This window comes from Eublepharis macularius, chromosome 12 (assembly GCF_028583425.1).
Source record: "Eublepharis macularius isolate TG4126 chromosome 12, MPM_Emac_v1.0, whole genome shotgun sequence".
NCBI classification, from domain to species: Eukaryota; Metazoa; Chordata; class Lepidosauria; order Squamata; family Eublepharidae; genus Eublepharis; species Eublepharis macularius.
In genome coordinates, this window is record NC_072801.1 from 59,095,466 (window position 1) to 59,118,268 (window position 22,803).

At 43.7% G+C, this 22,803-nt stretch overlaps 1 protein-coding gene across 1 annotated transcript in view; it reads right to left on the bottom strand.

The window, feature by feature from the left end:
- The window catches only part of ALDH16A1 (aldehyde dehydrogenase 16 family member A1), a 53,656-nt gene that overhangs the window by 10,126 nt on the left and 20,727 nt on the right, over positions 1–22,803 (bottom strand). The window contains exons 11-16 of the mRNA XM_054992558.1: positions 21,859–21,995; positions 21,318–21,423; positions 20,543–20,712; positions 19,204–19,371; positions 8,933–9,137; positions 8,042–8,227 (exon numbers count right to left, since the gene is read on the bottom strand). Coding sequence (XP_054848533.1) covers positions 8,042–8,227; positions 8,933–9,137; positions 19,204–19,371; positions 20,543–20,712; positions 21,318–21,423; positions 21,859–21,995 — 972 coding nt within the window. The remainder of the gene's footprint in view (positions 1–8,041; positions 8,228–8,932; positions 9,138–19,203; positions 19,372–20,542; positions 20,713–21,317; positions 21,424–21,858; positions 21,996–22,803) is intronic.

Consider the following 22,803-nt stretch of genomic DNA (forward strand, 5'->3'; position numbering starts at 1 on the left):
GGTGATCATTCTTCTTCTGAAACAGAATCGTTCCAACACCTTCCGTTCCACGGACATGAGAAGATTGTGCCATTTTTGCTTCCAATTGTTATCCCTTTTCAATAAAGCAGCAGCGCCGGTTGTCCCAGGGAACAAGCTTTGATTAATCCGGAAGGCTAACAGATTAACAATTGTTAATTAAAAAGACCTTTCCCTTTTGAAGGACCAGCCCTGGGTGTAGGGCTTTGCACTGCTGATCTCCATCTTTGCACTGCTGATCTATTAGCGCACTGATATAATCAAAGCTTCCAAAGTAACCATCATGTACTGACCTCATTTAAGGGTGCTGAACCTCTCCATTTTACACAAGACCTTGAAAGTTCTGACCAAGAGAGATTCCACTGGGATGTACCCAACAACTGTCTCACAGTCCATTGGCATCTAGTTGCTGTTTCTGCTCTAAAGCAGGGGTTACCTTTGCAGGGTGTGCTTTGGAGTGTGTACTCCTGCAGAGTACACAGAATGTCTACAGACCCCAGCCTGTGCGTGTGCGCGTGCACAGTCTTCTTAACGTCATTTACTCATCTTCAAACTGGCACCATTACTTAAAAATTTATGTATATAATATTGAGCTTGCAGAAGTATACCATTTAGAATGTTTATTGGGAAAAAACAATGAGAGAAAACTCTCAACATACACACAGGAAACTTAGAAAAGGAATCCAAGATGAGCATACTTCTAACTTTTCAACTCTGGCACTGCATTTTCAGGAGTTTCCAAAGCCAATGTTAAGACCTGAACAATTAATAGCCTACATGTGTATCTAGATATGAAATACGATGGATAACATTTCCCTAGGGTGGAGGATAAGCCCCTTTGCTTTGGCAAATCATACCTGGGACATTGTCAGTTGGACTCTGGTTCGATTATGAGGAGAATCAGTCTGTCCTAGTTTTGAACGAAAGGCTCCAACACCCTCCCTTCTGCACAAAGCCAAGATTCAAGACTTCTGGTTCACTAGAAGCAGCAATTTATTGGAATGTCCAAATTCAGACACTTTTAACAGACTGTAGTTGGTTTCTTGCTGACAAATTAGAATTCTACAATTTGAATTAAACCATGGTTTTGATTCCTATTATGTGATCAAGAAAGAAACAGTTACCTCTTAATGCACCCAAATCTGGCCTTTGCAAGAAACTTATAGGGCAGAGGAGGGAAGTGCCAAAAGCCTGCCATTATCACACTGAGCCTTGTTCCATCTTATTTTGTGTATTGTCAACTTGTAAACAGAACACAAACCACAACATATTAAAGCAGCTGAATTTCAGCATGAGAACGAAGTGTAATTTTTACACTCTGTGCATAAGGGGAAGAAGACACTAGAAGGAGCCCAAGAATATACCTTACTCACTCATATACCTTACCATGTAGCTTGATTAACTCAAAACAAAAATTAATACTGCTTTGGGAATTTTCTAAGCAGTCCTAAATAAAGATATTACCCTACTGCGATGTTGGATTAAATCAGGATACAGATGTTAATAATTATTAATGCTGAATGATGGGAAATATTTTGCATTTTAAGCAAAAGAAATGACTCCCTGGGACCCGTGGCTTTTTCCCGGCTGGTGAATTAACAGCCTATTCTCAAGGCAATTTTGGAATGGGCTTTAATTTGTATATAACCAGCGCCTTATGGACCACCCAAAAAAGGTCCCTAAAAATGAAATTATTTTATTTTGGAAGAAAAACCACCATTATGTCACAATAAATATATGCATTCCATTGTGTTTTTTTGGGTCTAGTTCTGACTTTTTGATCCAACATGTTTCTACTAAAATATATCTTATAACCTTTTTTTAGTATTAGCAAATAAAATTTAACCCAAAGAATTGATACTAAGAGGGGTCAAGGGTACAAGGAATTACAGATAGGAAAAGGCTTTTCTTTTTCTTTAAGACCAGGATTGATCTGTTGACCCTCTTGGTAGGGGAACTCAAATAGTCACATAGCTATTTACAATACATGACACAGTCTAAAAGCCTACAGTAACAGAGCATCTTACAGTTGTCTATAGCAATGGTCTTCTCTTCACTGGTGTACTGAGGCTGTTTCCCCATCTAGGTCTGCAATATTAGTCCTTTTACTGTTAGGAAAAGGGTAACCAAGTCTCCTACTACGGCAGAAGACCTCCTGCCTGTACTCCCACTGCCTGCTGCTGCTCCATCAGGAGAAAAACTAATTAAAAAAAATTAGCACTGGTGTCATGTCAATTCCAGGGGAAACCCAGAAAAGAATCACTGGCAATTCCTAGAGCAGCATGATGTCACATCCGGGTCTTCCCTGGGAGTGACATAATGCCATCACGCTGACAATGCCCCCATGTCCTCTCCCCGACTTTCTAACCCTAGTTTGAAAGGTCTACATTTTATGGCCTGCTTTAGGATTTCATATTCTTCGGAAGTATGTATGCCTTAAAATGTCTTATTTCTAATAATTTATCTGAGCACAAACTTCTGCCCAGAAGGCACTCATCTTCGGGCAGCTCCACGTCATCTTCATTCATAATTCTGTTCGGTGTCTACATTTCGTATCCTGTTTATCTTGCTCCACTTGCAGTACTTTGGATCTGATCCATTGGTAGTAGTTGCATCAAATTTTACTTTAGAGCTTTGGGAGATTCATTGATGCTTTTCACAGGTGCTTTGAACTCTTTGCCTAATTCCTGGTGCAGACTCTCAGTATGTCTTTAACGTGTTCTGTGATTAGCATCATAAAACAGGAAAGCCTTGGGCGGCTGGGGTAGTAAAAATCATGTCGTCTAATGTTTTAAGAGGTTCCAAGATCCCTCTGTGCCACTGTTGCATACATGACATTTGTTCAATAGATTATGTGTTGGTACATGCATGACAGGCAATACATGTCCATCTTTTCTCTTGCTCTTTGGCAAGCTTCTACGGTGACACATACTGTATCATTCGGCTGCCACATGGTAAAAGATTGTTTGTTTCCACTAGGCAGGAAGCCAAACTCTTTAACTAAACCATCTTTTCCTTCTGCTAGAATTTGCCACTCCATATATTGGAGGCTCTCCAGAGAGTTCTTGACATGATTTGGCAAGTGCTCTGTTTTGATGCTAAGAAACAGAATCAAGAGGAGAGATGAGAGCTGGTGGGAAATCTTAACACTGCAGCAGAAGCCAGTCCCTGCTGCCTGCCCGCATCTGAGAGCCAGTTTGGTGAAGTAGTTAAGAGCAGCAGGACTCTCATCTGGAGAGCAGGGTTCGATTCCCCACTCCTCTGCTTGAAGCCAGCTGGGCGACCTTGGGTCAGTCACAGCTCTTCTAGAGCTCTCTCAGCCCCACCCACCTCACAGGCTAATAGGTGTGAGGATAATAAGAACACACTTTGTAAACCACTCTGAGTGGGCATTAAGTCGTTCTGGTGGTATATAAATCGAATGTTGTTGTTATTCCACTGAACTCTTTATGAATGACCAGAGTGGCTACACCTTCCATGTCTTCTCTTTCACTAAATTCGTTTGCCAGAATTAAAATAAAATACATTATTCGAAAACCCAAATGATCACCAGAGATAATCAGTTGCATGCAGTTCTCATCAAATTGCACAACTTCTTAAGAGAGACTGTGATTTCCTCCAAGTCTACGATCTTGCATTGTTTGTGGAGACCACAGAAGCCACACTGCTCTGTTTATTCTAAAGGGATTGGGTAGAGGGGGGGGGGCATTTTGTGTTCAATGCAGACATGCTGAAAGCAAAGAGATACTAAATGTTCAGATTCTTTTGCTCTAGCTTCCACCCCCAGCTAAAAGAAAAAAAAAGGGGGGAACATTCTGCAAGATCTCCAGAAGGTTTAGAGCTCTGCACTTTGTACATTTGTTACATAATGTCGTAAATGAATATTTGCTTGTGAGTAGACAGGATCCATCTGTTATAAACTGCCCCGAAGGCTGACTTGCTTAGCAAACGGCATGCCAATGTCACCCCTTCTGTGGCTCAGTCATCAGCTGAAGTTTGGAACATATTTGTTACAGGGAAACGGGACGTATCAAAAACGAGCACGTTGTTTCCTGATGTGTTTTATGACAGACCTTTTCAATACGATATTAGAGACAGCAAACATCCGCCGGACTTGGAATGAAGGAGATGTTCCAAACGCTGGAAAACATCTTTCACAAGTGGACTCATATGGACCAACCTCACTTCTTAATCAAGATGCTAAAATCTTTATGGCACTATTAGCATCCAGGCTTAATACCAGAATTTGCTACATAAGAGAAGATCAAAATGGCTTTATGACCCAGCAGGGTAACGCTGATGGTGCCTGCAGTATCTCACATGTTTGAAACCGTTGTAAACAGGTTGGAGAATTACTAATAATCCTTGGATGCAGAAAAAACCTCTGACCATCGGGAGGGAACCCATCTACTAAAATTACTTCAATGTATGAAATTTGGACTTGGCTTCCTCTGAGCAATTGGAAGTTTCTAGAGAAAACCCACATGCATAAGTAAAAGCTAGTAACTTCAGAACTCAAATAAGCCATGGAGTTATTGTACTGTATTTTTAACAGTTTTTGTAAGAGGTATCTTAACCTTTCTTCACTATAATAATCCTAACTTTTTCCACTATAATAATTATAACACACACACACACAATGTTAAACATGTTATAATTAATAATAGTTAATGTTAAATAATGTTTTCCATTTAAGCTAACCTGACTATATAGTTTATTAATCATTAGTTGATTTAACAACAAGGTTCTTTAGGATGAAGAGAGGAACTATGACTGAGTTTTGTTTATGTTGTATACTTGAAAACTATATTTTAAATGTTATATGGTCATTGTAATTTGACAGTCCTTGTAATGCATAATCTTCAATTTTTTTCTTTTTAAACTTTTGTTCCCCTTTCCTTTGTGTACCCCTTTATCTATTTTAAATAATAAAAATAATACTAAAAAAATTGGCTGAGGTACAAGACAGGGATGTCCCCCTATTTCCTCTTCCCCCTTTTGCATTGCCAACTGAACCTTTTGCTGAGGCCATTAGGCAGTGTACAAATAAGGGTGTGGGTGCTTGTGTGTGTGTATGTGTGTAGAGAAGGAACATATAGGGAGATAATCCTCCATTATATCTGACTATCCCTGTGACATCTCTGATAACAACCTAAGAATTAATAAGGGTATGAAACAGTATCTGCTTTTCAGGTCAACTGTAAGAAATATTAAATCCTTACTACTTATTAGAAGAATCTTTCCCAATTTTCATACAAATTAATAAAAAATGGAAACATTTGGGGATTTATATATGAATGATTTACTAATCACGAACTCTTTAAAATTTTAATTTAAAAATTTTAATTTTGTCTGATGGGGAAAAATAAACCTCTCTTGGCTTATGAGGATCTGAGAAGTGAAAATGCCGATCTTTCCAAAAATGCTTATTTCTTTTCCAGTCTCTACTAATTTTTGTATGTTCTAGATAATTCTAGAGCCATGGAATCAGTACTAATAGCTTTATATGGTACATAAAAAAAATCCCAGGTTCACCAGCTCAGCCCTTAGACACCTTCCTGATAAAGGTGGGATGGGAGCACCAGTAACAGAATTATACTATAAGGCTTCTCAGTTGAGAATGATAATGATAGATGTATGGAAGGTAAATCAAGCAATCAATGGGTGGCTACAGAAAAATATTATAAAAGCACTACTTATTAAAAGAAGGAACCTGGACACAGAATGGACAATGCCCTATATAAACAACCAGATACCCTTTTCTATAATCAACCATATAAATGACAGCAGAGTCTTTAAAAAGAGGCAGCTGAAGCGGGAGCCATACTACAAGTCACTCACATCATCAACTTAAACATCACAACAAACTTCTGAGATACTCCAGTTTGAATTACTGCAGCACAAACATCAAAGGGTCTATACATCTGCACTAATAAACCCACTGAACGCAAATGGCCAAGTGCAGAAAAGATGGCCAGACCAAGTACTCTTTGGCTTAAACGGTTAACATACAATGTTACAGCTGGGTTAGGATAGTGGGGAAATCTCATGGAAATTAAACCATTTTTGATTAGCCAAAATTTGAGAGTGAATACTGGAACTATAAAAAGAGACGGCCGAGTGGTTTTCTCTGAAAGAGCCTGGCATTTTATCAAAACGTTTTAAATCAACATTCTTGGCTGACAGTTCAACAAACATTCTAAGTGTTCTTTTATATGCCATTTATTATGCCAAGATATTACTCTCCCTCTAAAGAAAAAAATAGTCAGTGAGATTTTACATGTATCCAAAGCCATAGGGGAAGGAGAGAAAAGCGAGTTTTTAAAAAGGGACCCAGTTTTTACTGTTTGAGGAAATAGGATGGCCTTCATTGGTTTACTTCCTAGAACCAGGTTCTTGGCATAGAAAGCAAAGCTAATTTACTCCCAAGGGAATTAACCTTATATTTTCTGTATGGTTTCTGCTATTAAAAATGTCTGTGAAGCCAGAATACCCAGAATATCAGATTGATCCTTTTTCTCCTTCTCCTCTTCCAAAGGAGAAAATTTCTTGGGTGAACCCTGGTCAACATTAAAAGTAGAGTCTAGAACAAACTTCACCTGTGTATGAGGTCCTCCTTGTCCCTCAGCAGCATCGTTCTCTGACCATTCATCTTGTAGGGTACAGAACCTATTTAAAGTTTCAACTCCAAAAGTAAAGAAGGTGTCTAACTTGCTTTGTTTGGGGATGAGGGAATTAACAGAGTTGAAAGGACAGCCCCTCTTCCTACCTATTCTGATCAGCTACAGTGTGATCAGTGAAAAAGGTGAAACAGAAAAATTAGTTATTTTTTTAACTAATAAGTGAGAATGAGAGTAGTAAGAAGCTGGCAAACCAACAAACAGGGAGGACCCCAATCTAGACAGGAATCACTTAGCCAGTAAAAGTGAGCTGACATCAGCAACACAAAGTACACTAATACGATCTGTCAAACTGCTCCCTGGGGTATTTTCCTAAAAAGCTATTGCACTTTAAATAGCAAGCAAAATATGATAGCATAAAACAGCCCAAGGAAATCAAAACAGCTCCTCCTCAAGTGAGTTGGCTCCAATTAGGCATCAATTAAACCAGGGCTTTTTTTCTGGGAAAAGAGGTGGTGGAACTCAGTGGGTTGCTCTCGGAGAAAATGGTCACATGGCTGGTGGCCCCGCCCCCTGATCTCCAGACAGAGGGGAGTTTAGATTGCCCTCTGCGTCACTCAGCAGCATGGAGGGCAATCTAAACTCCCCTCTGTCTGGAGATCAGGGGGCGGGGCCACCAGCCATGCGACCATTTTCAAGAGGTTCCGGAACTCCGTTCCACCGCATTCCAGCTGAAAAAAAGCCCTGAATTAAACAATAATAGTTCAAACATCCTAACAAGCCTCCGATTTTTTTAAATTGCCACTTCCACTCCCTCGCTCTCTTCATATAGATAAGCGGGTGGGGGGAGGGGAGAACTAGGGACTAAGTCTATGTAGGTACACAGCTACATTGAAATGATAAGAGCTACAAGATAAAAATAAGACAACTCAGCAGTGACTAGGGTGAGAGAGAAAAATTTTAAAAAGAGATTTAAAATACTCTAAAAGTTGAAATTGGCAGCCTCTAAGCAGCACGGCCTACAAGTGTCCTATGCTCTCAAACTGGAACCGGAACTAGCCTATATCTTTAACTTTAACTTTAATTGAATTTTTATACTGCCCATCTCCCGAAGGACTCAGGGTGGTGTACAGCAAAATAAAACATACAAATATAAAACAATAAGAATATAAAATATAAACATACTGAATAATTTAACTCAGAACAGGACAACTCAATTAAAACACATTTAGGCCAGCTCCGCTTGTTGGAATAATAACGTCTTAAGGGCACGGCGAAAGGTGTGTAGGTCCGGGACCATACGTATCTCCATCTCCATATGGTTGTGTGCATGCATATATAAATGTGTACAGGTTCCCTTTGGGATACAAAGAAGTACAACAGAAAAAGAGAGAGAGCAGTACCTGGTAGAAATCCAGAGCAGGCAATGGGTATCGCTCGCTGGGAACCATCACCACACAGTTGCCACGGACAATGGCAGGAGCCAACAAGCTGACGAAACTAAGCAGGGGCTGTTCATTGGGGCAGGCAATTCCTATCACGCCTAGAGGCTCTCGGAAGAGAAGGGAGGCACCATACAAAATCGTTTCCTGTTAATGGAGGAAGTCAAAGCAGGTGTGAAAGTCTCCCATTCGTTCAGAATACAGAAGACAAGACTGTTAAACAGGGAGCTGTTGTAATGACAGTATTTCACCCATGGTGAAGACAGCTCATACTGGCTCACAGTTGGCTTCCAGGTGCAATTCAAAATGCTGGGTTTTTACCTCTAAAAGGGCCTGGGACAGCTGATGCATGACTGTTTTTAAGTTTTAAATGGTCACCAAGCTGCATTTACCACAATTCAGTGCTATATTATTTTTATGTATTGTAAGCCCCCCTGGGCACCAATAGGTAAAAGACTTGATAAAAATGCTAAAAATAAATGTTCTGGGGTTATACAGGCTTATAAAAAACAGTCCCAAATTCAAGCTCTGCTTTCAGACAGAAATCTTCATAGTTCCATGCACTTGCTAAATTCCACTGCTCCAAAGCAACCACCCCCAATCTGTTCTTAGCCCTGAGAGTCAAATTTAAAAAAAGGAAGAGACTATAACATAAGGTCAAAAGAATGTTATGGCAGAACTTTTCATCCAAGTAAGAAGCTTTCTTGAGTATGTAGAAAAGGAGAAACCACAGCTCAGACCCAATAAACTAGGTCTGGCCTTTTGTATCCTTCCAGGCTTGCAACTCATCAAAGATAAATGGACTGAGTTTCACCATATATACCCCAAGCAGTTGACCTTGCCATTTCTCACCTGCACAGCCCCGCCATATTTGTCAGAATATGCTGCCCAATAAAACAGCCGCTGGATGCTGAGCTCCACCTCCCGCAGAGCCTCTTCTTTCCCCGTACCAGTCAAGGCCTCGAGTCGTGATGCCGCTTCGGCTCGACGAAGCTCCAGATTCTCAGCCAGGTAGTACAAGATCTGCGCTCGGGTATGAGCCGTCTGCTTTGCCCATCTGATGAGACCACCTCCATGTTAGATTAGAAAAACAATCTGAAGAAGCCCAGACCTCAGCCACCACACCTCCACAAGCTGCTTGGCTTTTCAGAGAAAGACTTTGGCAGAGAGAGCTTTAATCCATCAAGGAATCTGATCACTATTGGGGCAGCAATTTTCTATTGTTAATAGATTTAGAGTTGGACTCAGTGGTGCTGGGGGGACTCATGGAAGATTCCTTCCTTCTGATAGAGAAAAGCACTTTTAGATTAAACTCAGAATGTATCCATGTAGTTATGGTTTTAAGAATTCTGCAAGCCATGATGAAAACCAGTCTCGCTAAAAAAACAGGAGAATAACCAATCAACATAACGTCAGGCAAGCCCAGTCTCATCAGATCTCAGAAAGTAATTAGGCTCAGCCTTGGTTAGCAATTGGATGGGAGACCTCCAAAGAAGACCAGCGTTGCAGAGGCAGGCAATGGCAAACTACCTCTGGTAGTCTCTTGCCTTGAAAACCTCAGCAGCGGTTGCCATGTCAGCTATGACTTGACAGCACTTTTCACCACTACAACATATTCTTAAACGAATGCATCAATATTCTCCCACCAGAGAACCCAGAAGGCCTGCAATTCTGTGCCCTCCCCTTCCTCTGGCCTTTCTTGACTTCCACAGAAAGACAGAATGAAGCGCTACAGACCCATTCACACACACATACATCCTTCAGAATTTTAACATTTGATGACTTGCAGTTGAATGTGATGCCTGTTCTAGTCAAACTGGACTGTTTCTTTCATTTGGGTGCATCTGTATGTATAAGATCAGCTTATAACTGTTTTAAAGCAGTTTCTCACCATTTTGCTAGCAGTGTTTGCTAGCCTTTTCTGTGTGTGTGTTTGTGGTTTTATTTAGGACTAGCAACAAAGCCCGTTGTGGGAAAAAATACAACAGGCTCTAGAAAGGGTAGGGGGAGGCATGCAGGCCTCCTCCTCGGCACCTGATCCTGGCTGGGTGAAGGCGGAGGAATGGGTGTTGCCACCTGCTCCGCTGCTGATCTTGGCCGGGTGAAAGCAGAGGAACAGGCATTGCCACCTGCTCCGCTGCTGATCCCAGTCTGGGTTGTTTCCCGCCACGGCAGTGCCCTCTGGAGGTGCACCAGGTAGAAGGTGAGTTGTCTGGAACACGCTTACTCTTTTATATAGTAGGGTACCGAGTTGCCTTATAGTGAGTTAGATCCAGGCTTGAAAAAATTCCTGGAGCCCGAACGCTGTAGCTCCTAGATAGTTCATTGTAGCTCCTATATTTTCAGCAGTGATTTTATTATAGCATTTCAGTAAATTTCAGGGGAAAGAACAAAGCTTATTTATCATTTTGCACCGGAATGGTTTCTTGCACAACACAAAAATAAATGTGCATGAAGTTTCTGTCATTACTTGGGTATAGCACTAACTTTACACCATTCAATAGAGGTGGATGAATAACCAATTACTTTCTGTATAGGCTTCAATATCCCATCAAACTGAGCTTTTAAAAGCCATAATGAAAATTTGAGAAATCTGGGAGAAACTAGGCAAGCATTAGGAGATGGCTTTTCGTTTTGGTAATGACAGTCGGATTTATCTCTATATTTATTTACATGCTCCAAACCTTTGGTTTTGCTTCTGACTTTCCACAAACTATACAAAACTGAATTTGTCATGAGTCAGCCGGGGCTCACTGATAGTGAGGACTCGTCAGGGGAAGAGGAGCCCCGTGCAGCCAGCCTTGAACTACCAGAAACAAAGGACTCCTCAGGGGAAGGGGAGCTAATAAAAGCAGAGGATGCTTGCTGATCAGTAGGCACAACCAACAGCTGGGGCAGAGTCAACACTCTCTAGCTCCGATCTGGCAGGTAAAACCTGGTTAACCGGCCCCAGCCCTCCAGCTTCACCTTAGAGCCGTAGACGGAAGCAAGGAGGCAAAGTGCACGCCTCCTCAGCCGGTGCCAGCTGCTCTCTGAAGATGATAAGGAGTAGTTGCAGGATCCTTTCCCAATGGGCTGCATGCCCTTAGCCCTGGGGCTATAAAGCCAGCCAAGAGAGGCTGCTGGGCATGGATGTAATGCGTACAATTGCTATGAAGCCACTCACTCTGCCTTGCCTTGCCTGTTTCCTGAAAGCCTAACCTTGGACTCCCTGACCTTGCCTAGCCTGACTGCTGGAACCCCAACCTTGGACTGAACGACTACACCTTGCCTAGCCTCTGAAGTCCCAGCCTTGGACTGTGGATCGGAGCCCAGTCCGCCTTTCTGCCCCCAGTACTAGGAACCTGCAGTCAAGTACAGAACTATTCAAAAGGGCTGTTTTACTCAGATAGGAGGACTGTATTGTAAAGGAAAGGGTTTCAAATAGATGCATTGGTAGGATAGGAACTATAGACTACACTACTATGTATGGTCCGTTGCTGTAAGTATGATCCAACTGGGTAGCTTGAGCTGTTTAATGTCAATTGTAGGATTGCTTATGCTCTGTTTCAGCATGGTTCCAGCTCTGTATTGGACTTCTGTTTGCTTTTCACTCTTTTCAGATTTGCTGATTGTACTGACTTACACGATATAATCTGCCTCAAGTATCAGTGAGGTAGACTATAAATAACAGATAAATAATGAAGAAATAAAATAATAAAGAAATAAAATTACAAGACAATGTGAAGAGATTAGGATTAGATTTTATGGTGGTGGTGAAGAGTGCTGTCAAGTCATAGCTGACTTATGGTGGCCCCTAGTGGGAATTTCAAAGCTCAGGGGTGGTTTGCCATTGCCTGACTCTGCAACCCTGGTCTTCATTAGAGGTCTCCCATCCAATTACTAACACAGGCCGACCTGGCTTAGCTTCTGAGATCTGACAAGATCAGGCTCACCTGGGCTATCCAGGTCAGGGCAGATTTTGTGGTAACACTAATTAAAATATGATCATTAAAATGCCAAACCTTGAAGGCTGAAAAATCAGTCTTGCTTCTGAATTTTTAGACTGGCTCCTAGAGCCAAAGAAAATCTGTCAGTGGTCCAAACGGCTCAGTAATGTCTTCTTTGGCAGACAACGACTCCCCCAAAATCTCAGGCAGAAAAGGGCCTGCCCCAAGATCCTGTACCTGAAAAAAAACCTGGAGATGCCACAGATTGAGGCTAGGACCTCCTGCATGCAAAGAATGTGCTCCACTACTAAGCAACATTCCTTTAGCTTCCTCCTTGTTTGTTTTAAATAAGGTGTGGGGATCCCCCACTGCGGGACCAACAACCCTACTTTCGACATATGAACCAAACACAACTTCCTCTAATCACTTGACTGATCTTGGCAGCACTTGCATCTCCTGAAGTAATTATTAGCCTTATTACTTCTCTCTTATTTATTGACTTCACTTATCTCCTGCCTTTCTCCTCTGTGGGAACTGAAATCAGCTGACATCATTCTTCCTCACACACACTAATCAAAAAAGTAAGCAATGATATAGTTACTACTAGTTTCATTCAATACAAAATGCAATGTGCAACTATTAATATCTAACAGTTAATATTCTTCTTATAACAAAGTCAACTCTCCTACAAAAAAACAAAAATGAACGTTATGCACATACTCCAAATATAGACCAAGTGCAAACATCAAAATGTTATTATATTACATCCACATCCTATAGTAGTACTGTTCAACAGATGTCGAAAGTCCAAAATGCAGAGTCTTACAAGTTACTATTTGTATTTCCTGAAAAGTAAATTCCCTTGGTGTAGGGAGACGCCCAAGATCGACTGTTAAGTCTTTCCTCCACAGGCTCAGGGAGTCACATTCCCCGGTAGGTCTCCAGAGAAGTACTGTCCCAGGTGTGGGGCAAGTGAAATGGCTGGTATGTAGAACTCTCCTCCGTAATATATACAGGTGTTACACAGATCTCCTGGTTTCTCCAGTCAGCCCAACAAAACGCTAGCAGATTTTGTTTTGCAGACTTAAGCTTTCTCAGGGGCCGTATTGAGTTTAAATATCCCATCTGGGTTTCAGATGTACTCATAAGGAGTGCGACGGCTACAATGTGCTCATCAATTTTTGATCCCTTTTGCCAGGGATGTTCCCGATTTGAACCTTAAAATGAAGACAGGTGTATATAGCACACCTGGCGTGCCTGGAAAAAGACACACAGCTCTTTTTAATAAAAAAATTTGGACGCAGACTTCCAAACCTAATCGTGGTCTGGTTCTTCTAGGAGAAACCAACTGCGCAGAGCTTTGAGAGGCTGGCCCTCTGGGACATTCAGAAAATCACATCCACATTGCCAGGAACAATGTTTCAAGTTTTCTTTTTTTAAAAAAAAAATAAATACAGTGGTAGCTTTAACATTATAGGGGAAACGGCTATATAAATGGTTGAAACAGATGAAAATGAACTTGTAAAGAAGAAGCAGATGAGGAGTTTAAAATAAGGGAAAAGCTTGCCTATAGCAGAGGGAACAGGGGCAAAAATATAAACTGGAGTTCAAGACAGGAACCAGGAAAGGAGTTTAGAGGATGAGAGCCTCTGTACAGCAGAAAAAACCACCTGCACAAGAAGAGGGCGGCCTCTGTCATGGCCAAGCAGCTTAATTTAGCATTTCCCATTCTCTGCTCCCCACACATTCCGGGAAGGTCAAATGAGGTCCATGCATGCCTTCCATAAGTATGTTACATTTGCAAATAGGGGGGGGGGAAATCCTTTACTGTCGTGTCCTAGGAGGACTTCTTGCAACATCAGTCTTTCCTGGTATTCAGCATTTGAAATCATGCACAGTCTTCCAAGACTAGGTCCTAGGGGATCCCTCTTCCTTCATATTCTGGTATGGAGGCCTTATTTGAGAAGCAAGACTGCCTGGGGCACGGAGAAATGCCTTTTTGGTTACAGCTGCTATCTTAGAAAGGAACCAACTTCTACTATCTGAGATTTGTCACAAATGTATTCATACACAACACATAACTGGGGAGGGGGGCTTGGCTCAAAACATGATTTTAGTGTGCTGTTATATAATAATTAAAGTGCTGATAAATGCACTATTTTTAAAAAGAGCTTATATTCTCTTAATAGTCTGTTAATTTTTGCTTTTAATTGCCTGCAGTTTTACCAAACAAGTGGGATTTAACAGCAACAAAAAGAATGATATAGCTTAAGAACATAGCAATAGCTTTCTCTGATGGAGACCTGGGTCTTTCTAATCCAGAAACTGGTTTCCATCTGTGGGCTGCCTAGCTGCTCATGAGCAGGACATCGGCCACCCCCAACATTTATTTATATTTATCTCACTGAGGGCTAAGCTACAAGTGACAAATGACACTTGAATGGCAAGTGTATTTCTCCCTGTTCACTTGCCCTCCACGCAATCCACTTGCCGTTCAAGTGTCATTTGTCACTTGTAGCTTGGCCCTGAGACCCAAAGTGGATTTACACAGTGCAAGTCAATATGAAAAATAGCTGGACATTCAATGAACAAATAAACTATGGCATGGGTTGCAGAAATTTCTGGTGACCGGAGACAGACTGTCCCTGAAATTAGGGGTGTGGGGGAGGGGAGAAAACAGGGATTTTTTTAAAAAATACAGATTTAAGGGCATGGAATCTGCAAGCCACTGGATGCTCTGCTGCTGTAATTATTCACCTCCTGGATTTACTTGTCCATCCAGAAAGTGAATGGTTATAGGAGTGCAAATAATAATAAATTACCTGGTGAGCAGGAATGGTGATATGAAACACGCCAGATTATGACAATAATTAAGCTTATAATAGAACTACACACAGTTGTTTAAGAATTAATTGCATCCCTTTAATAAAAGATCAGCCAAGGACAAACAATGTAAGCTATTCAAGTTTATTTGTGGTTTGGCTGACTAGTGTTTATTTGACCCTTTTAGAAATCAAGGGTTCTTCCTTACTCCAAATCAGAATTTAAAAAATCTGGCTCAACAGAATGAAAGAACTAATCCCCCCCACCCATATTTTTTAAGATAGGCCGAGAGGACTACTTGTCTTTAACACCCAGCTAAAGAAGTCTTACTGCTGCTCAGGGTGGTCTTAGTAATTCTGGGGCCCTGGGCAAAAGTCCAGTTGTCCAGCTGCTCTGCTGAGAACGAAGAGGCTGCAGGGAACGGTGGGAGGTGGCTGGAGTGGAAGAGCTCCTTAGTTCTACCCCTAGCACAGGGCATACAGATCAGGCAGGCTCCCAATCTTAGCCAAGTTGCAGTCCCTCTGGCAGCAGCATTTCAGCTTTTAAGATAGGTATCGCCTGCCAAATAAAGCACTAATGTACAATGGCCTTGCCCACTTTCCTGGGACATGAGACAGGCACCACACTAAGGAACAGTGCTCAGAAGAGTCACAGGAGGGCATGTCAAAGAGCCACATGCAGCTCCCAAGCCACTGAGTATCACTGTGCCAAGCATTATTATTGATCCTCTGCTATCAGAGACTGGAAGGGAGCAGTCGGGGGAATGGTCAGTAACGATGCGAGGAATGGAACCTTGGCGTGTGGTCTGCCACCAGTCTCTGCCCCTCCCATCCTAAAAATCATCTTTTTTCTTCCTCACAATGCAAGTCACAATGGGGACATAGAGCCTGTTGTTGGCAGATTGTCAGTGGGGGGGAAACAAAGAGACCAAGCCAACGGAGAAGTTTAGACAGGCAAACAGCTCAAAGTCCAGCTGCGATCAATGTGGCAAAGATCCATAAAGCTCCTGTGCTCTGACACAAGCCAAAGGGTAAACAGTACTGTGGATAAAGCCTAAGAGAAACCAGGGGCCCACTGGCCTATTAGACTGCTAACACTGCCAAGATTTGAGCCATAACCACACCCAATTTTCTCTGGAAATGTGGGAGGTTGAGCTCAGTTTATTGTTGCTATGTACACAAGTTTTTCCTTTTAAGCCCAAATTCCCCAAACAGCTCCTCAACTAATCAAAACAAAAAAGAGACAGGGTATGCCCAAGCTCCTACTTCTTAAGAGACTTAGGGACAGGCTACCCAAGACTCCGAAGCTGCAAGGTGCAGGGTGTTTTTGTCTTTTTTTGCACTCATCATCGCCCAACTGGTCTGATGCCAGAATTTAGTGATTAAGAGTGGGCCACAGAATGAGACTGTGGCTCAGTAGCAAAGCACCCCTGTTTCCCCAAGATGATCCCAGATTCAACTCCTGGAATCTCCAAGTAAAGAGATCTCATGTGGCAGGAGTTGGGGAAAGACCATTTGCGGGCCAGAGACTTTGGAGAGCAGCTGCCAGTCAGAGCAGGCAATAGTGAGCAAGATGGACCAGTGGGCTGACTTGGTATGAAACAGTTCCAGACGTGCTTGCACCCACTCAAACACATGCGCATGCACTCCTTTCACGGGGCTCTCTCAATGAGTTCAGGTTTCAGCAAGTCACGATAGATGCTGAAACTAGACAGTGTTGCCAAGTAGGCCCCCTCCCCTGCTTTAAAGCCTGCCATGGACTGTGTTAAAGTTTCCTGCATTGCTGTTTTACTGCTACACCAAAGACTGCCTCGCATGTGTGTGTGTTAATACACGTGTCAGTTTCCTGCCTGCGTGTCAATTACCTTGCTGCTGCAATAGACTGTGTAGTTTACTGACTCCATGTTTGGTTAACTGCACAAAGGACTCTTTTTCTGGGCAGCCCTGCCCTGACCTGTATCTGGACTTCCTAGTGTGCGTTTGGACTGTGTTACAAGTGTGCCCCGTGCCTGCATTGCCATCTGCCACGGACCGTGCCTGTTCCCTGCCTTGGACTGTGTTTTAAAGTGTTGTTCCCCCTGCCTCCATGGAAGCCTGCCTCATATGGGCCCAAGCCGCTGCTAGCAGCCGGGCGCCTGCCGGGGAAACCTCCAGCGAGCCTGGCTAGGCGCTCCCTGGTCAGTTCCCGCCTGGAGCCTCCCGCGAGCCGGTCGCCGAGCTTGCCCTCGCTACCGGGCAGCCTGCTATCCAGCCCCAGCCATGCCCAGCCGGCATCCATGTTCCTAGGCAGCCAGAAGACCCTGAGGAAGAGACTGCTTTGAGAAGCCATTTCGGCGAAGCGGGCACACCACGTCCGCAGCGAGAGTACCTCGCCCCGCTCTGCATATCTTAGGAGCCACCCAGGAGAAGGAACTAAGTGCCGACCATCCCAAGCACTTAGAGAATGCATCTCAAAGAAACCTCCGCATTCCAGAGCTGATGACATCAGGACAAGCCCTGTCCGCTGGAACATCCTTTCAGCCCACTCGGATTTCCCCCTCCCTCTTTTGTCCCCTCTTCCTGAGGTGTCACTTATCACGATCTGATTACCAAAGTGGCCCATCCAAGCCATTCAGTAACCCATTAGAACCTTTGTTTTAATCTGTGAGAACCACCAAGTACAGCACCAGCCCCAGGGTACGTTTTGGGGTATTTAAGCTGGTCTCCCAGACCACTCGGTGCTTAGGCCATTCCTATCCAGACCCCCCCCCCTTGCTGTCCGTGGCCTCGGCCATTCCCTATCCAGACCTCCTTGCTGTCCGTCTGTGGTTCCAGTGCTGGCATTGGGCCACCCTCGCTGCTGTGTCTCTGCTTCGCTCCAGGATTGTGAGTATTTCCCTTATCATCGTTGGGAACCAGCTAATGCGAACGTCTCTGTATTTCATACTCTGTATTTCCTAGATCTTGTGTGTTTCCTGTATGCTTGTGCAAGTTCAGGCTTACGCCACATTGTTAGATAATACACGTGTTTGAACCTATTTGTAGTCTGCCTCTTTTTCACTAGAGTGTCTGGGATCGGGACCTCCGTAGACATAGGTTAAGATCCGCGCTAATTTTAAGTTACAGACTGCTACAGCTAATTCCCCATTATAATAAAGAGCAGTTCTGGTAACAACAGGTAGTGGAGAAACTCCTAGGAGAGAGGGAAGGGCTGACAGCAACAGTCCCCAGCCCTACCAGGATTCCTAATTCTCTGTTTTCTGTTGTTGGTCTCACAAGGCTACAGTGCACAATAAAGTGGCCTATTGTTTGGCCCCATTTTGAAGTAATCAAAAACTCAGATATTGGACTTGGAACCTAGGCACTGGCGCTTATAGACAATATGCATACTTACTAAGTTCCTTTATAGGTACTTAAGTACCCAACTTATTTTGGAAGGTTATTTACATAAATCTCCACTGGGTCAGACCACAACAGCTAGCCACATGCCCACAAAAGACCACTGTAGTGTGCAGAGGCCAAAGCCCCCCCCCCCCCGCTATTACCCCCAGCAACCAGTGGTATTTACAGGCGGGTTGTTCTGAACATGGAGGTTCCATTTAGCCATCCTAGTTAATCGCCTTTGCTGGACCTTTCCTCGATGAATGTGTCTAAAAATTTTTTAAAAGTAGTAATTCACTACCAACTTGAAGACTAAAGCTCCAAAAGCTAAATCATACGGGGGAAAGCAGGGAAGGGTATGTTATCTGGGGTTTTGTTTTGTTAGTTTTATCTTGTGACAAATTAAAATGCAAGTCTTGTGTGAAGAAGTGCTTCCTTCTGTCTGTCCATCGATTTTTATTTGTTAAAATAATGATAGCCTGTTTCCTGAAATCAGCTATCAGCAATATTAAAAAATCAATGCAATACGAAACATTCCATCACAATTACCTCAAGCATTGAATAACCAACAACAGTAGCCACTGCCCAATTATATCACCTCGAACTATCAGAGCCAAAAATCACAAAAACAGACAAAGCCCTCATTGAGCTCAATCATTAAAATAAAAAAAGGTGCTTTGGAACAGAACCGTCTTAAATACCTCTAATATATATATATATAGAGAGAGGCGACCCTTTGGCTTCATTGATTGCTCCCTGAATTCTAGTATTTGAGGAGACAGGGGGGGAGGGGGCTAGATACAGTTGTTCCATTGAGCTGATGGTGGAGCCTTCCTTCAGTACAAGACTTTTCTTACGCTGGAAGACGGCTCCATTGGTAGTAGAACAGAACCTCTAGATCCAACCAAAGGTTTTCTTGTGCACATGTGTGGTAAAACACCCAGCAACCTTCTCTCTTCTTCTATCTAAACAGGGCCCAATTCTCCCTCACCAATTCCCCCGTCAGACTTACCCTGGGGCAGCCTTGTGAGCCGCTTCCACAGCATTACGGATGTCTTTGATGCTCCCATCTGCCACACAGGCCAGGATTTTGCCGGTGTGGTCGAGGACTGCTCGGGAACTCATCGAGTCCGGCCTCTTCTGGGCTCCCCCATAGTACAGCTTGTAAGTTCGGTCCACGCTGCCACCATACAGATATACGGGAACAAAGATAAAGGATGCTCTTTTTGTTTCCAGCTATCTTTTAAAGCTAGCTCCACCAAAGGACTTTGAATCTAAAAGGTTCCACACAAATGACTCGAGGAACTGCCGTTTCATGAGGGTGCCCATTATCTTCATGTGTATATTTTAATTTATACCCTGATTCTCTCCCTAACGTGGAAGTGGCTTATCACATCATTCTCTTCTGCCCCACCTTCTCCCCACAACATCCACCCTGTGAGGTAGGTCAGACTAAGAGTTTGTGACGAGTTCGAAGTGACGAGCATACCAGGGATTCAAACCCAGTTTTCCTAAGTCCTCCACCACTCCAACCACCACAGCATCCTGGCTCTTTCTGGTAGCTAGACTTCCTTGTTACAGATCTATCAGTCCATCCTACTTGAGCAGGAGAGGCATGGCAGGCCACCTACGGACAAGATATGGTTCTCTATTTATCTATTAGCCATCATGGTTAAACAGGGGTATATTTCATGGTCAGAGGGAGCGTACCCCTTAATGTCACTTCTTTCATGACAACAGGGGGAGGCTTTAGCCTCTCTGCCACTGCTTGCATGCCTGCCATAAGTATCAGCTCAGGGAACAATGTGCTGGACTAAACAGACTAAACAGGTCTGATCCAACTAGTTAAGTACTCTTTTCTTTTCGGCTGGGCTTGTTGTTATTATAGGAAAGAGGCACCGGAACAGAAGTCTGTGGTCCTACTGCACAGCTTCAAAGCTGATCCTGTTTTTTTTTTTTAATATTCCTCTGCATAAGAAAAATAAAACACTGTAGCACGCACCAGAGTGATCCCCCTAACAGAAGAGTCTGATGCAATTTGGGTGTTTGGGGCAGGGGAGAGGGGCGAGAGTCAAGAATGGGAGTAGGACTGATGCTTTAATATCCTGGGAAAGTTCCAGAAGGGCTACTGCTGTCCCAGAGGGCCATAAGCAGCCAGGAGCCAGCTGAGCCGAGCCCAGGGACAACACTGGGAGCACGCTTACCTGTGGGAGAAGGGGCTGGGCAAGCCAATAACCCTTGCCATCTCCACTGGCTATGTCCCAGGGTTTTGCTTTCGGTCAATTTTAAGTTCTCCATGTGACCCTGGTCAGGCACAGCAGTAAGAAAAAAAAAATCAAACACCGTCTTACCTAGGGGTGCTTCCTTCTGGGTCAAAATTTATGGAATACGGAACTCTATTTGCCCCAGGATTTGTAGGGGTCTCAGTCCCCTGTGAGGTAGCGAAGGCTTTGTAGCTCACGTCCACAGTGCTGGGGCATGGACGGATCTCCCAGTTTGGTCTCATGTACTCATACAGGCTCTGTGGGAGAAAAAAGGGATTCATATTCAGCTGAACAGATCTATTTAACTTTATGTCCTTCTGTCCTGGGCAACCATGAAACCCTTTATCCCAGCACTAACAGATGATGCCATCTTATGCCGACTCTGAACCTGGGTCCATTTAAGTATTGTCTCCTTGTGACAGGCAGCAGCTCTCCAGAGCCTCAGACAGAGAGAGGCCTTTGCCCACAGCCTGTGACCCAAGATCCTCTAACTCAGTCCTGCTCACTCTTTGTTTCACAGAAAAACCACATCTGCTATTACTTTCAACCCAAACAGCCACATTTACTTCCATCCCTGGCATGAAGCCTGCACTTCAGGAAGGCTTACAGCGTACCTGTTGGCAGGTGGCTTCCACTTGCCAACCACAAGCCCCATTGGGCAATGGCTTTGCTCACTTTTCTGAAACATGAGACAGGTGCCATATTGAGAAACTGCTCAGAAGAGCCACAGGTGGCATGTCAAAGAGCCACATGTGGCTCCCAAACCACTGAGCCAATATCACTGGAGATGCCGAGGATTGAATCTGTGCACTTTGGCATGCAAACTATGCCCCGTCCCCAGTTCAGCCTCAACACAACCCACCTCTTTGCCTCCGTCCCGACCATAGCCACTTTCCCTGCAGCCTCCAAACGCAGATGCAGCATCTAGCATGTTGTGGCCATTGATCCAAACAGTTCCCACCTGCAAACTGAGAAAGTGGAATGGAAGGGTATGGGGGGGGGGAGTGGAGGGGGCAAGATTCAGATGTAGACTGTCAGCAACAGCATTGTTCAGGTGGCTAGGAGGAAAGGCTAAATTGGATTTCTGTATCCCAGGGAATGGATGCTCCAAAACAGAAACAGCAAGAAGGGAAAAGACACTGGGGGTAGAACCATGTACCTTAACAGAGAGACATATGAAGCTACCTTATATCAAGAGAGACCCTTTAACCCATTTGGAGCAGCACTAGCTACTCCGGCTGGCAGCCTCTCTTCAGAACTTCCAGCAGAGGAAGGTGTGTGCATGCCCCCTGCCCCCCACAACACTGGCCATTTTTAGCTCGAGGACATTCTGCGTGCAAAGCGCACTCTCTACCACCAAATCACAATCCCTAAACATACCAGCAATAGACTGGGAAGCCTACCTGCGAGCGATTTCCAGAGCCAGAGGAAGGGTCTCTGTCCACACGCTGGCAACCAATCCATAGGGGGTGCTGTTCCCCAAAGCCATGGCTTCCTTGGCTGTCCGGAAAGTCAAACAGACCAGAACAGGTCCAAATACCTGGGAATTTAAGCCATTAAACAAATTTGAATAAAGGGAGAAAGAGGAAGGATTCCAGAACCAACTCTGGGCTTCCCATGATTACCTGAAAGCAAGTTAGGTAGCTAGGGACGGAGAGAGAAAACAGCCTTTTTAAAAAAATTATCTTTCCCAGTAGCCTCTGATGTATCTTGAAATCCGTTTGACGTCCAGTATTATCCAATCTCTGTAAAACTTCCTAGACTCTGTTTAGAAGGCAGCTAGAAGCTTAAAGCATTTCTTTCATATCTAGGGTTGCCCGCTCCAGGCTGGGAAATTCCTAAAGATTTTTGGGGCGGAGCCTGAAGGCAGCAGGATTTTGTGAGGGGCGGGACCTCAGCAGGTAAAGCGACATAGAGCCCACCCTCCAAAGGGGAACTGATCTCTGTGGCCTGGAGACCAGTGGTAATTCTGGGTGATCTCCAGGTACCATCTGGAGGTTGACAACCCTATCCATACCCTAAAATACCTTTCTGCTCCACCTCCAAATAACCCCTGCCCTTCCTTTTTGTTTTTGTATTATACAGCCTGACGGAAGTATTCAAGGGAATTTCAAAAGTTTCCTTCCAAATTGTAACAACTTGGTTGGTTCCCATTAAAAGATTATTAGGGGCAGGCAGGGCCTGTGAGGTCAAAGGATGGAAACCAGAGGAAGAGCTGAGGGGTGAAGGGGCACAGCCAACAGGAAACATTCTGTTCCCTGCAATGATTACGCTGTTTTGGTTGCATTGTTCTCTCATTTTTAACCCAGGTTTATTTCTGTATAACAACAACATTCGATTTATATACC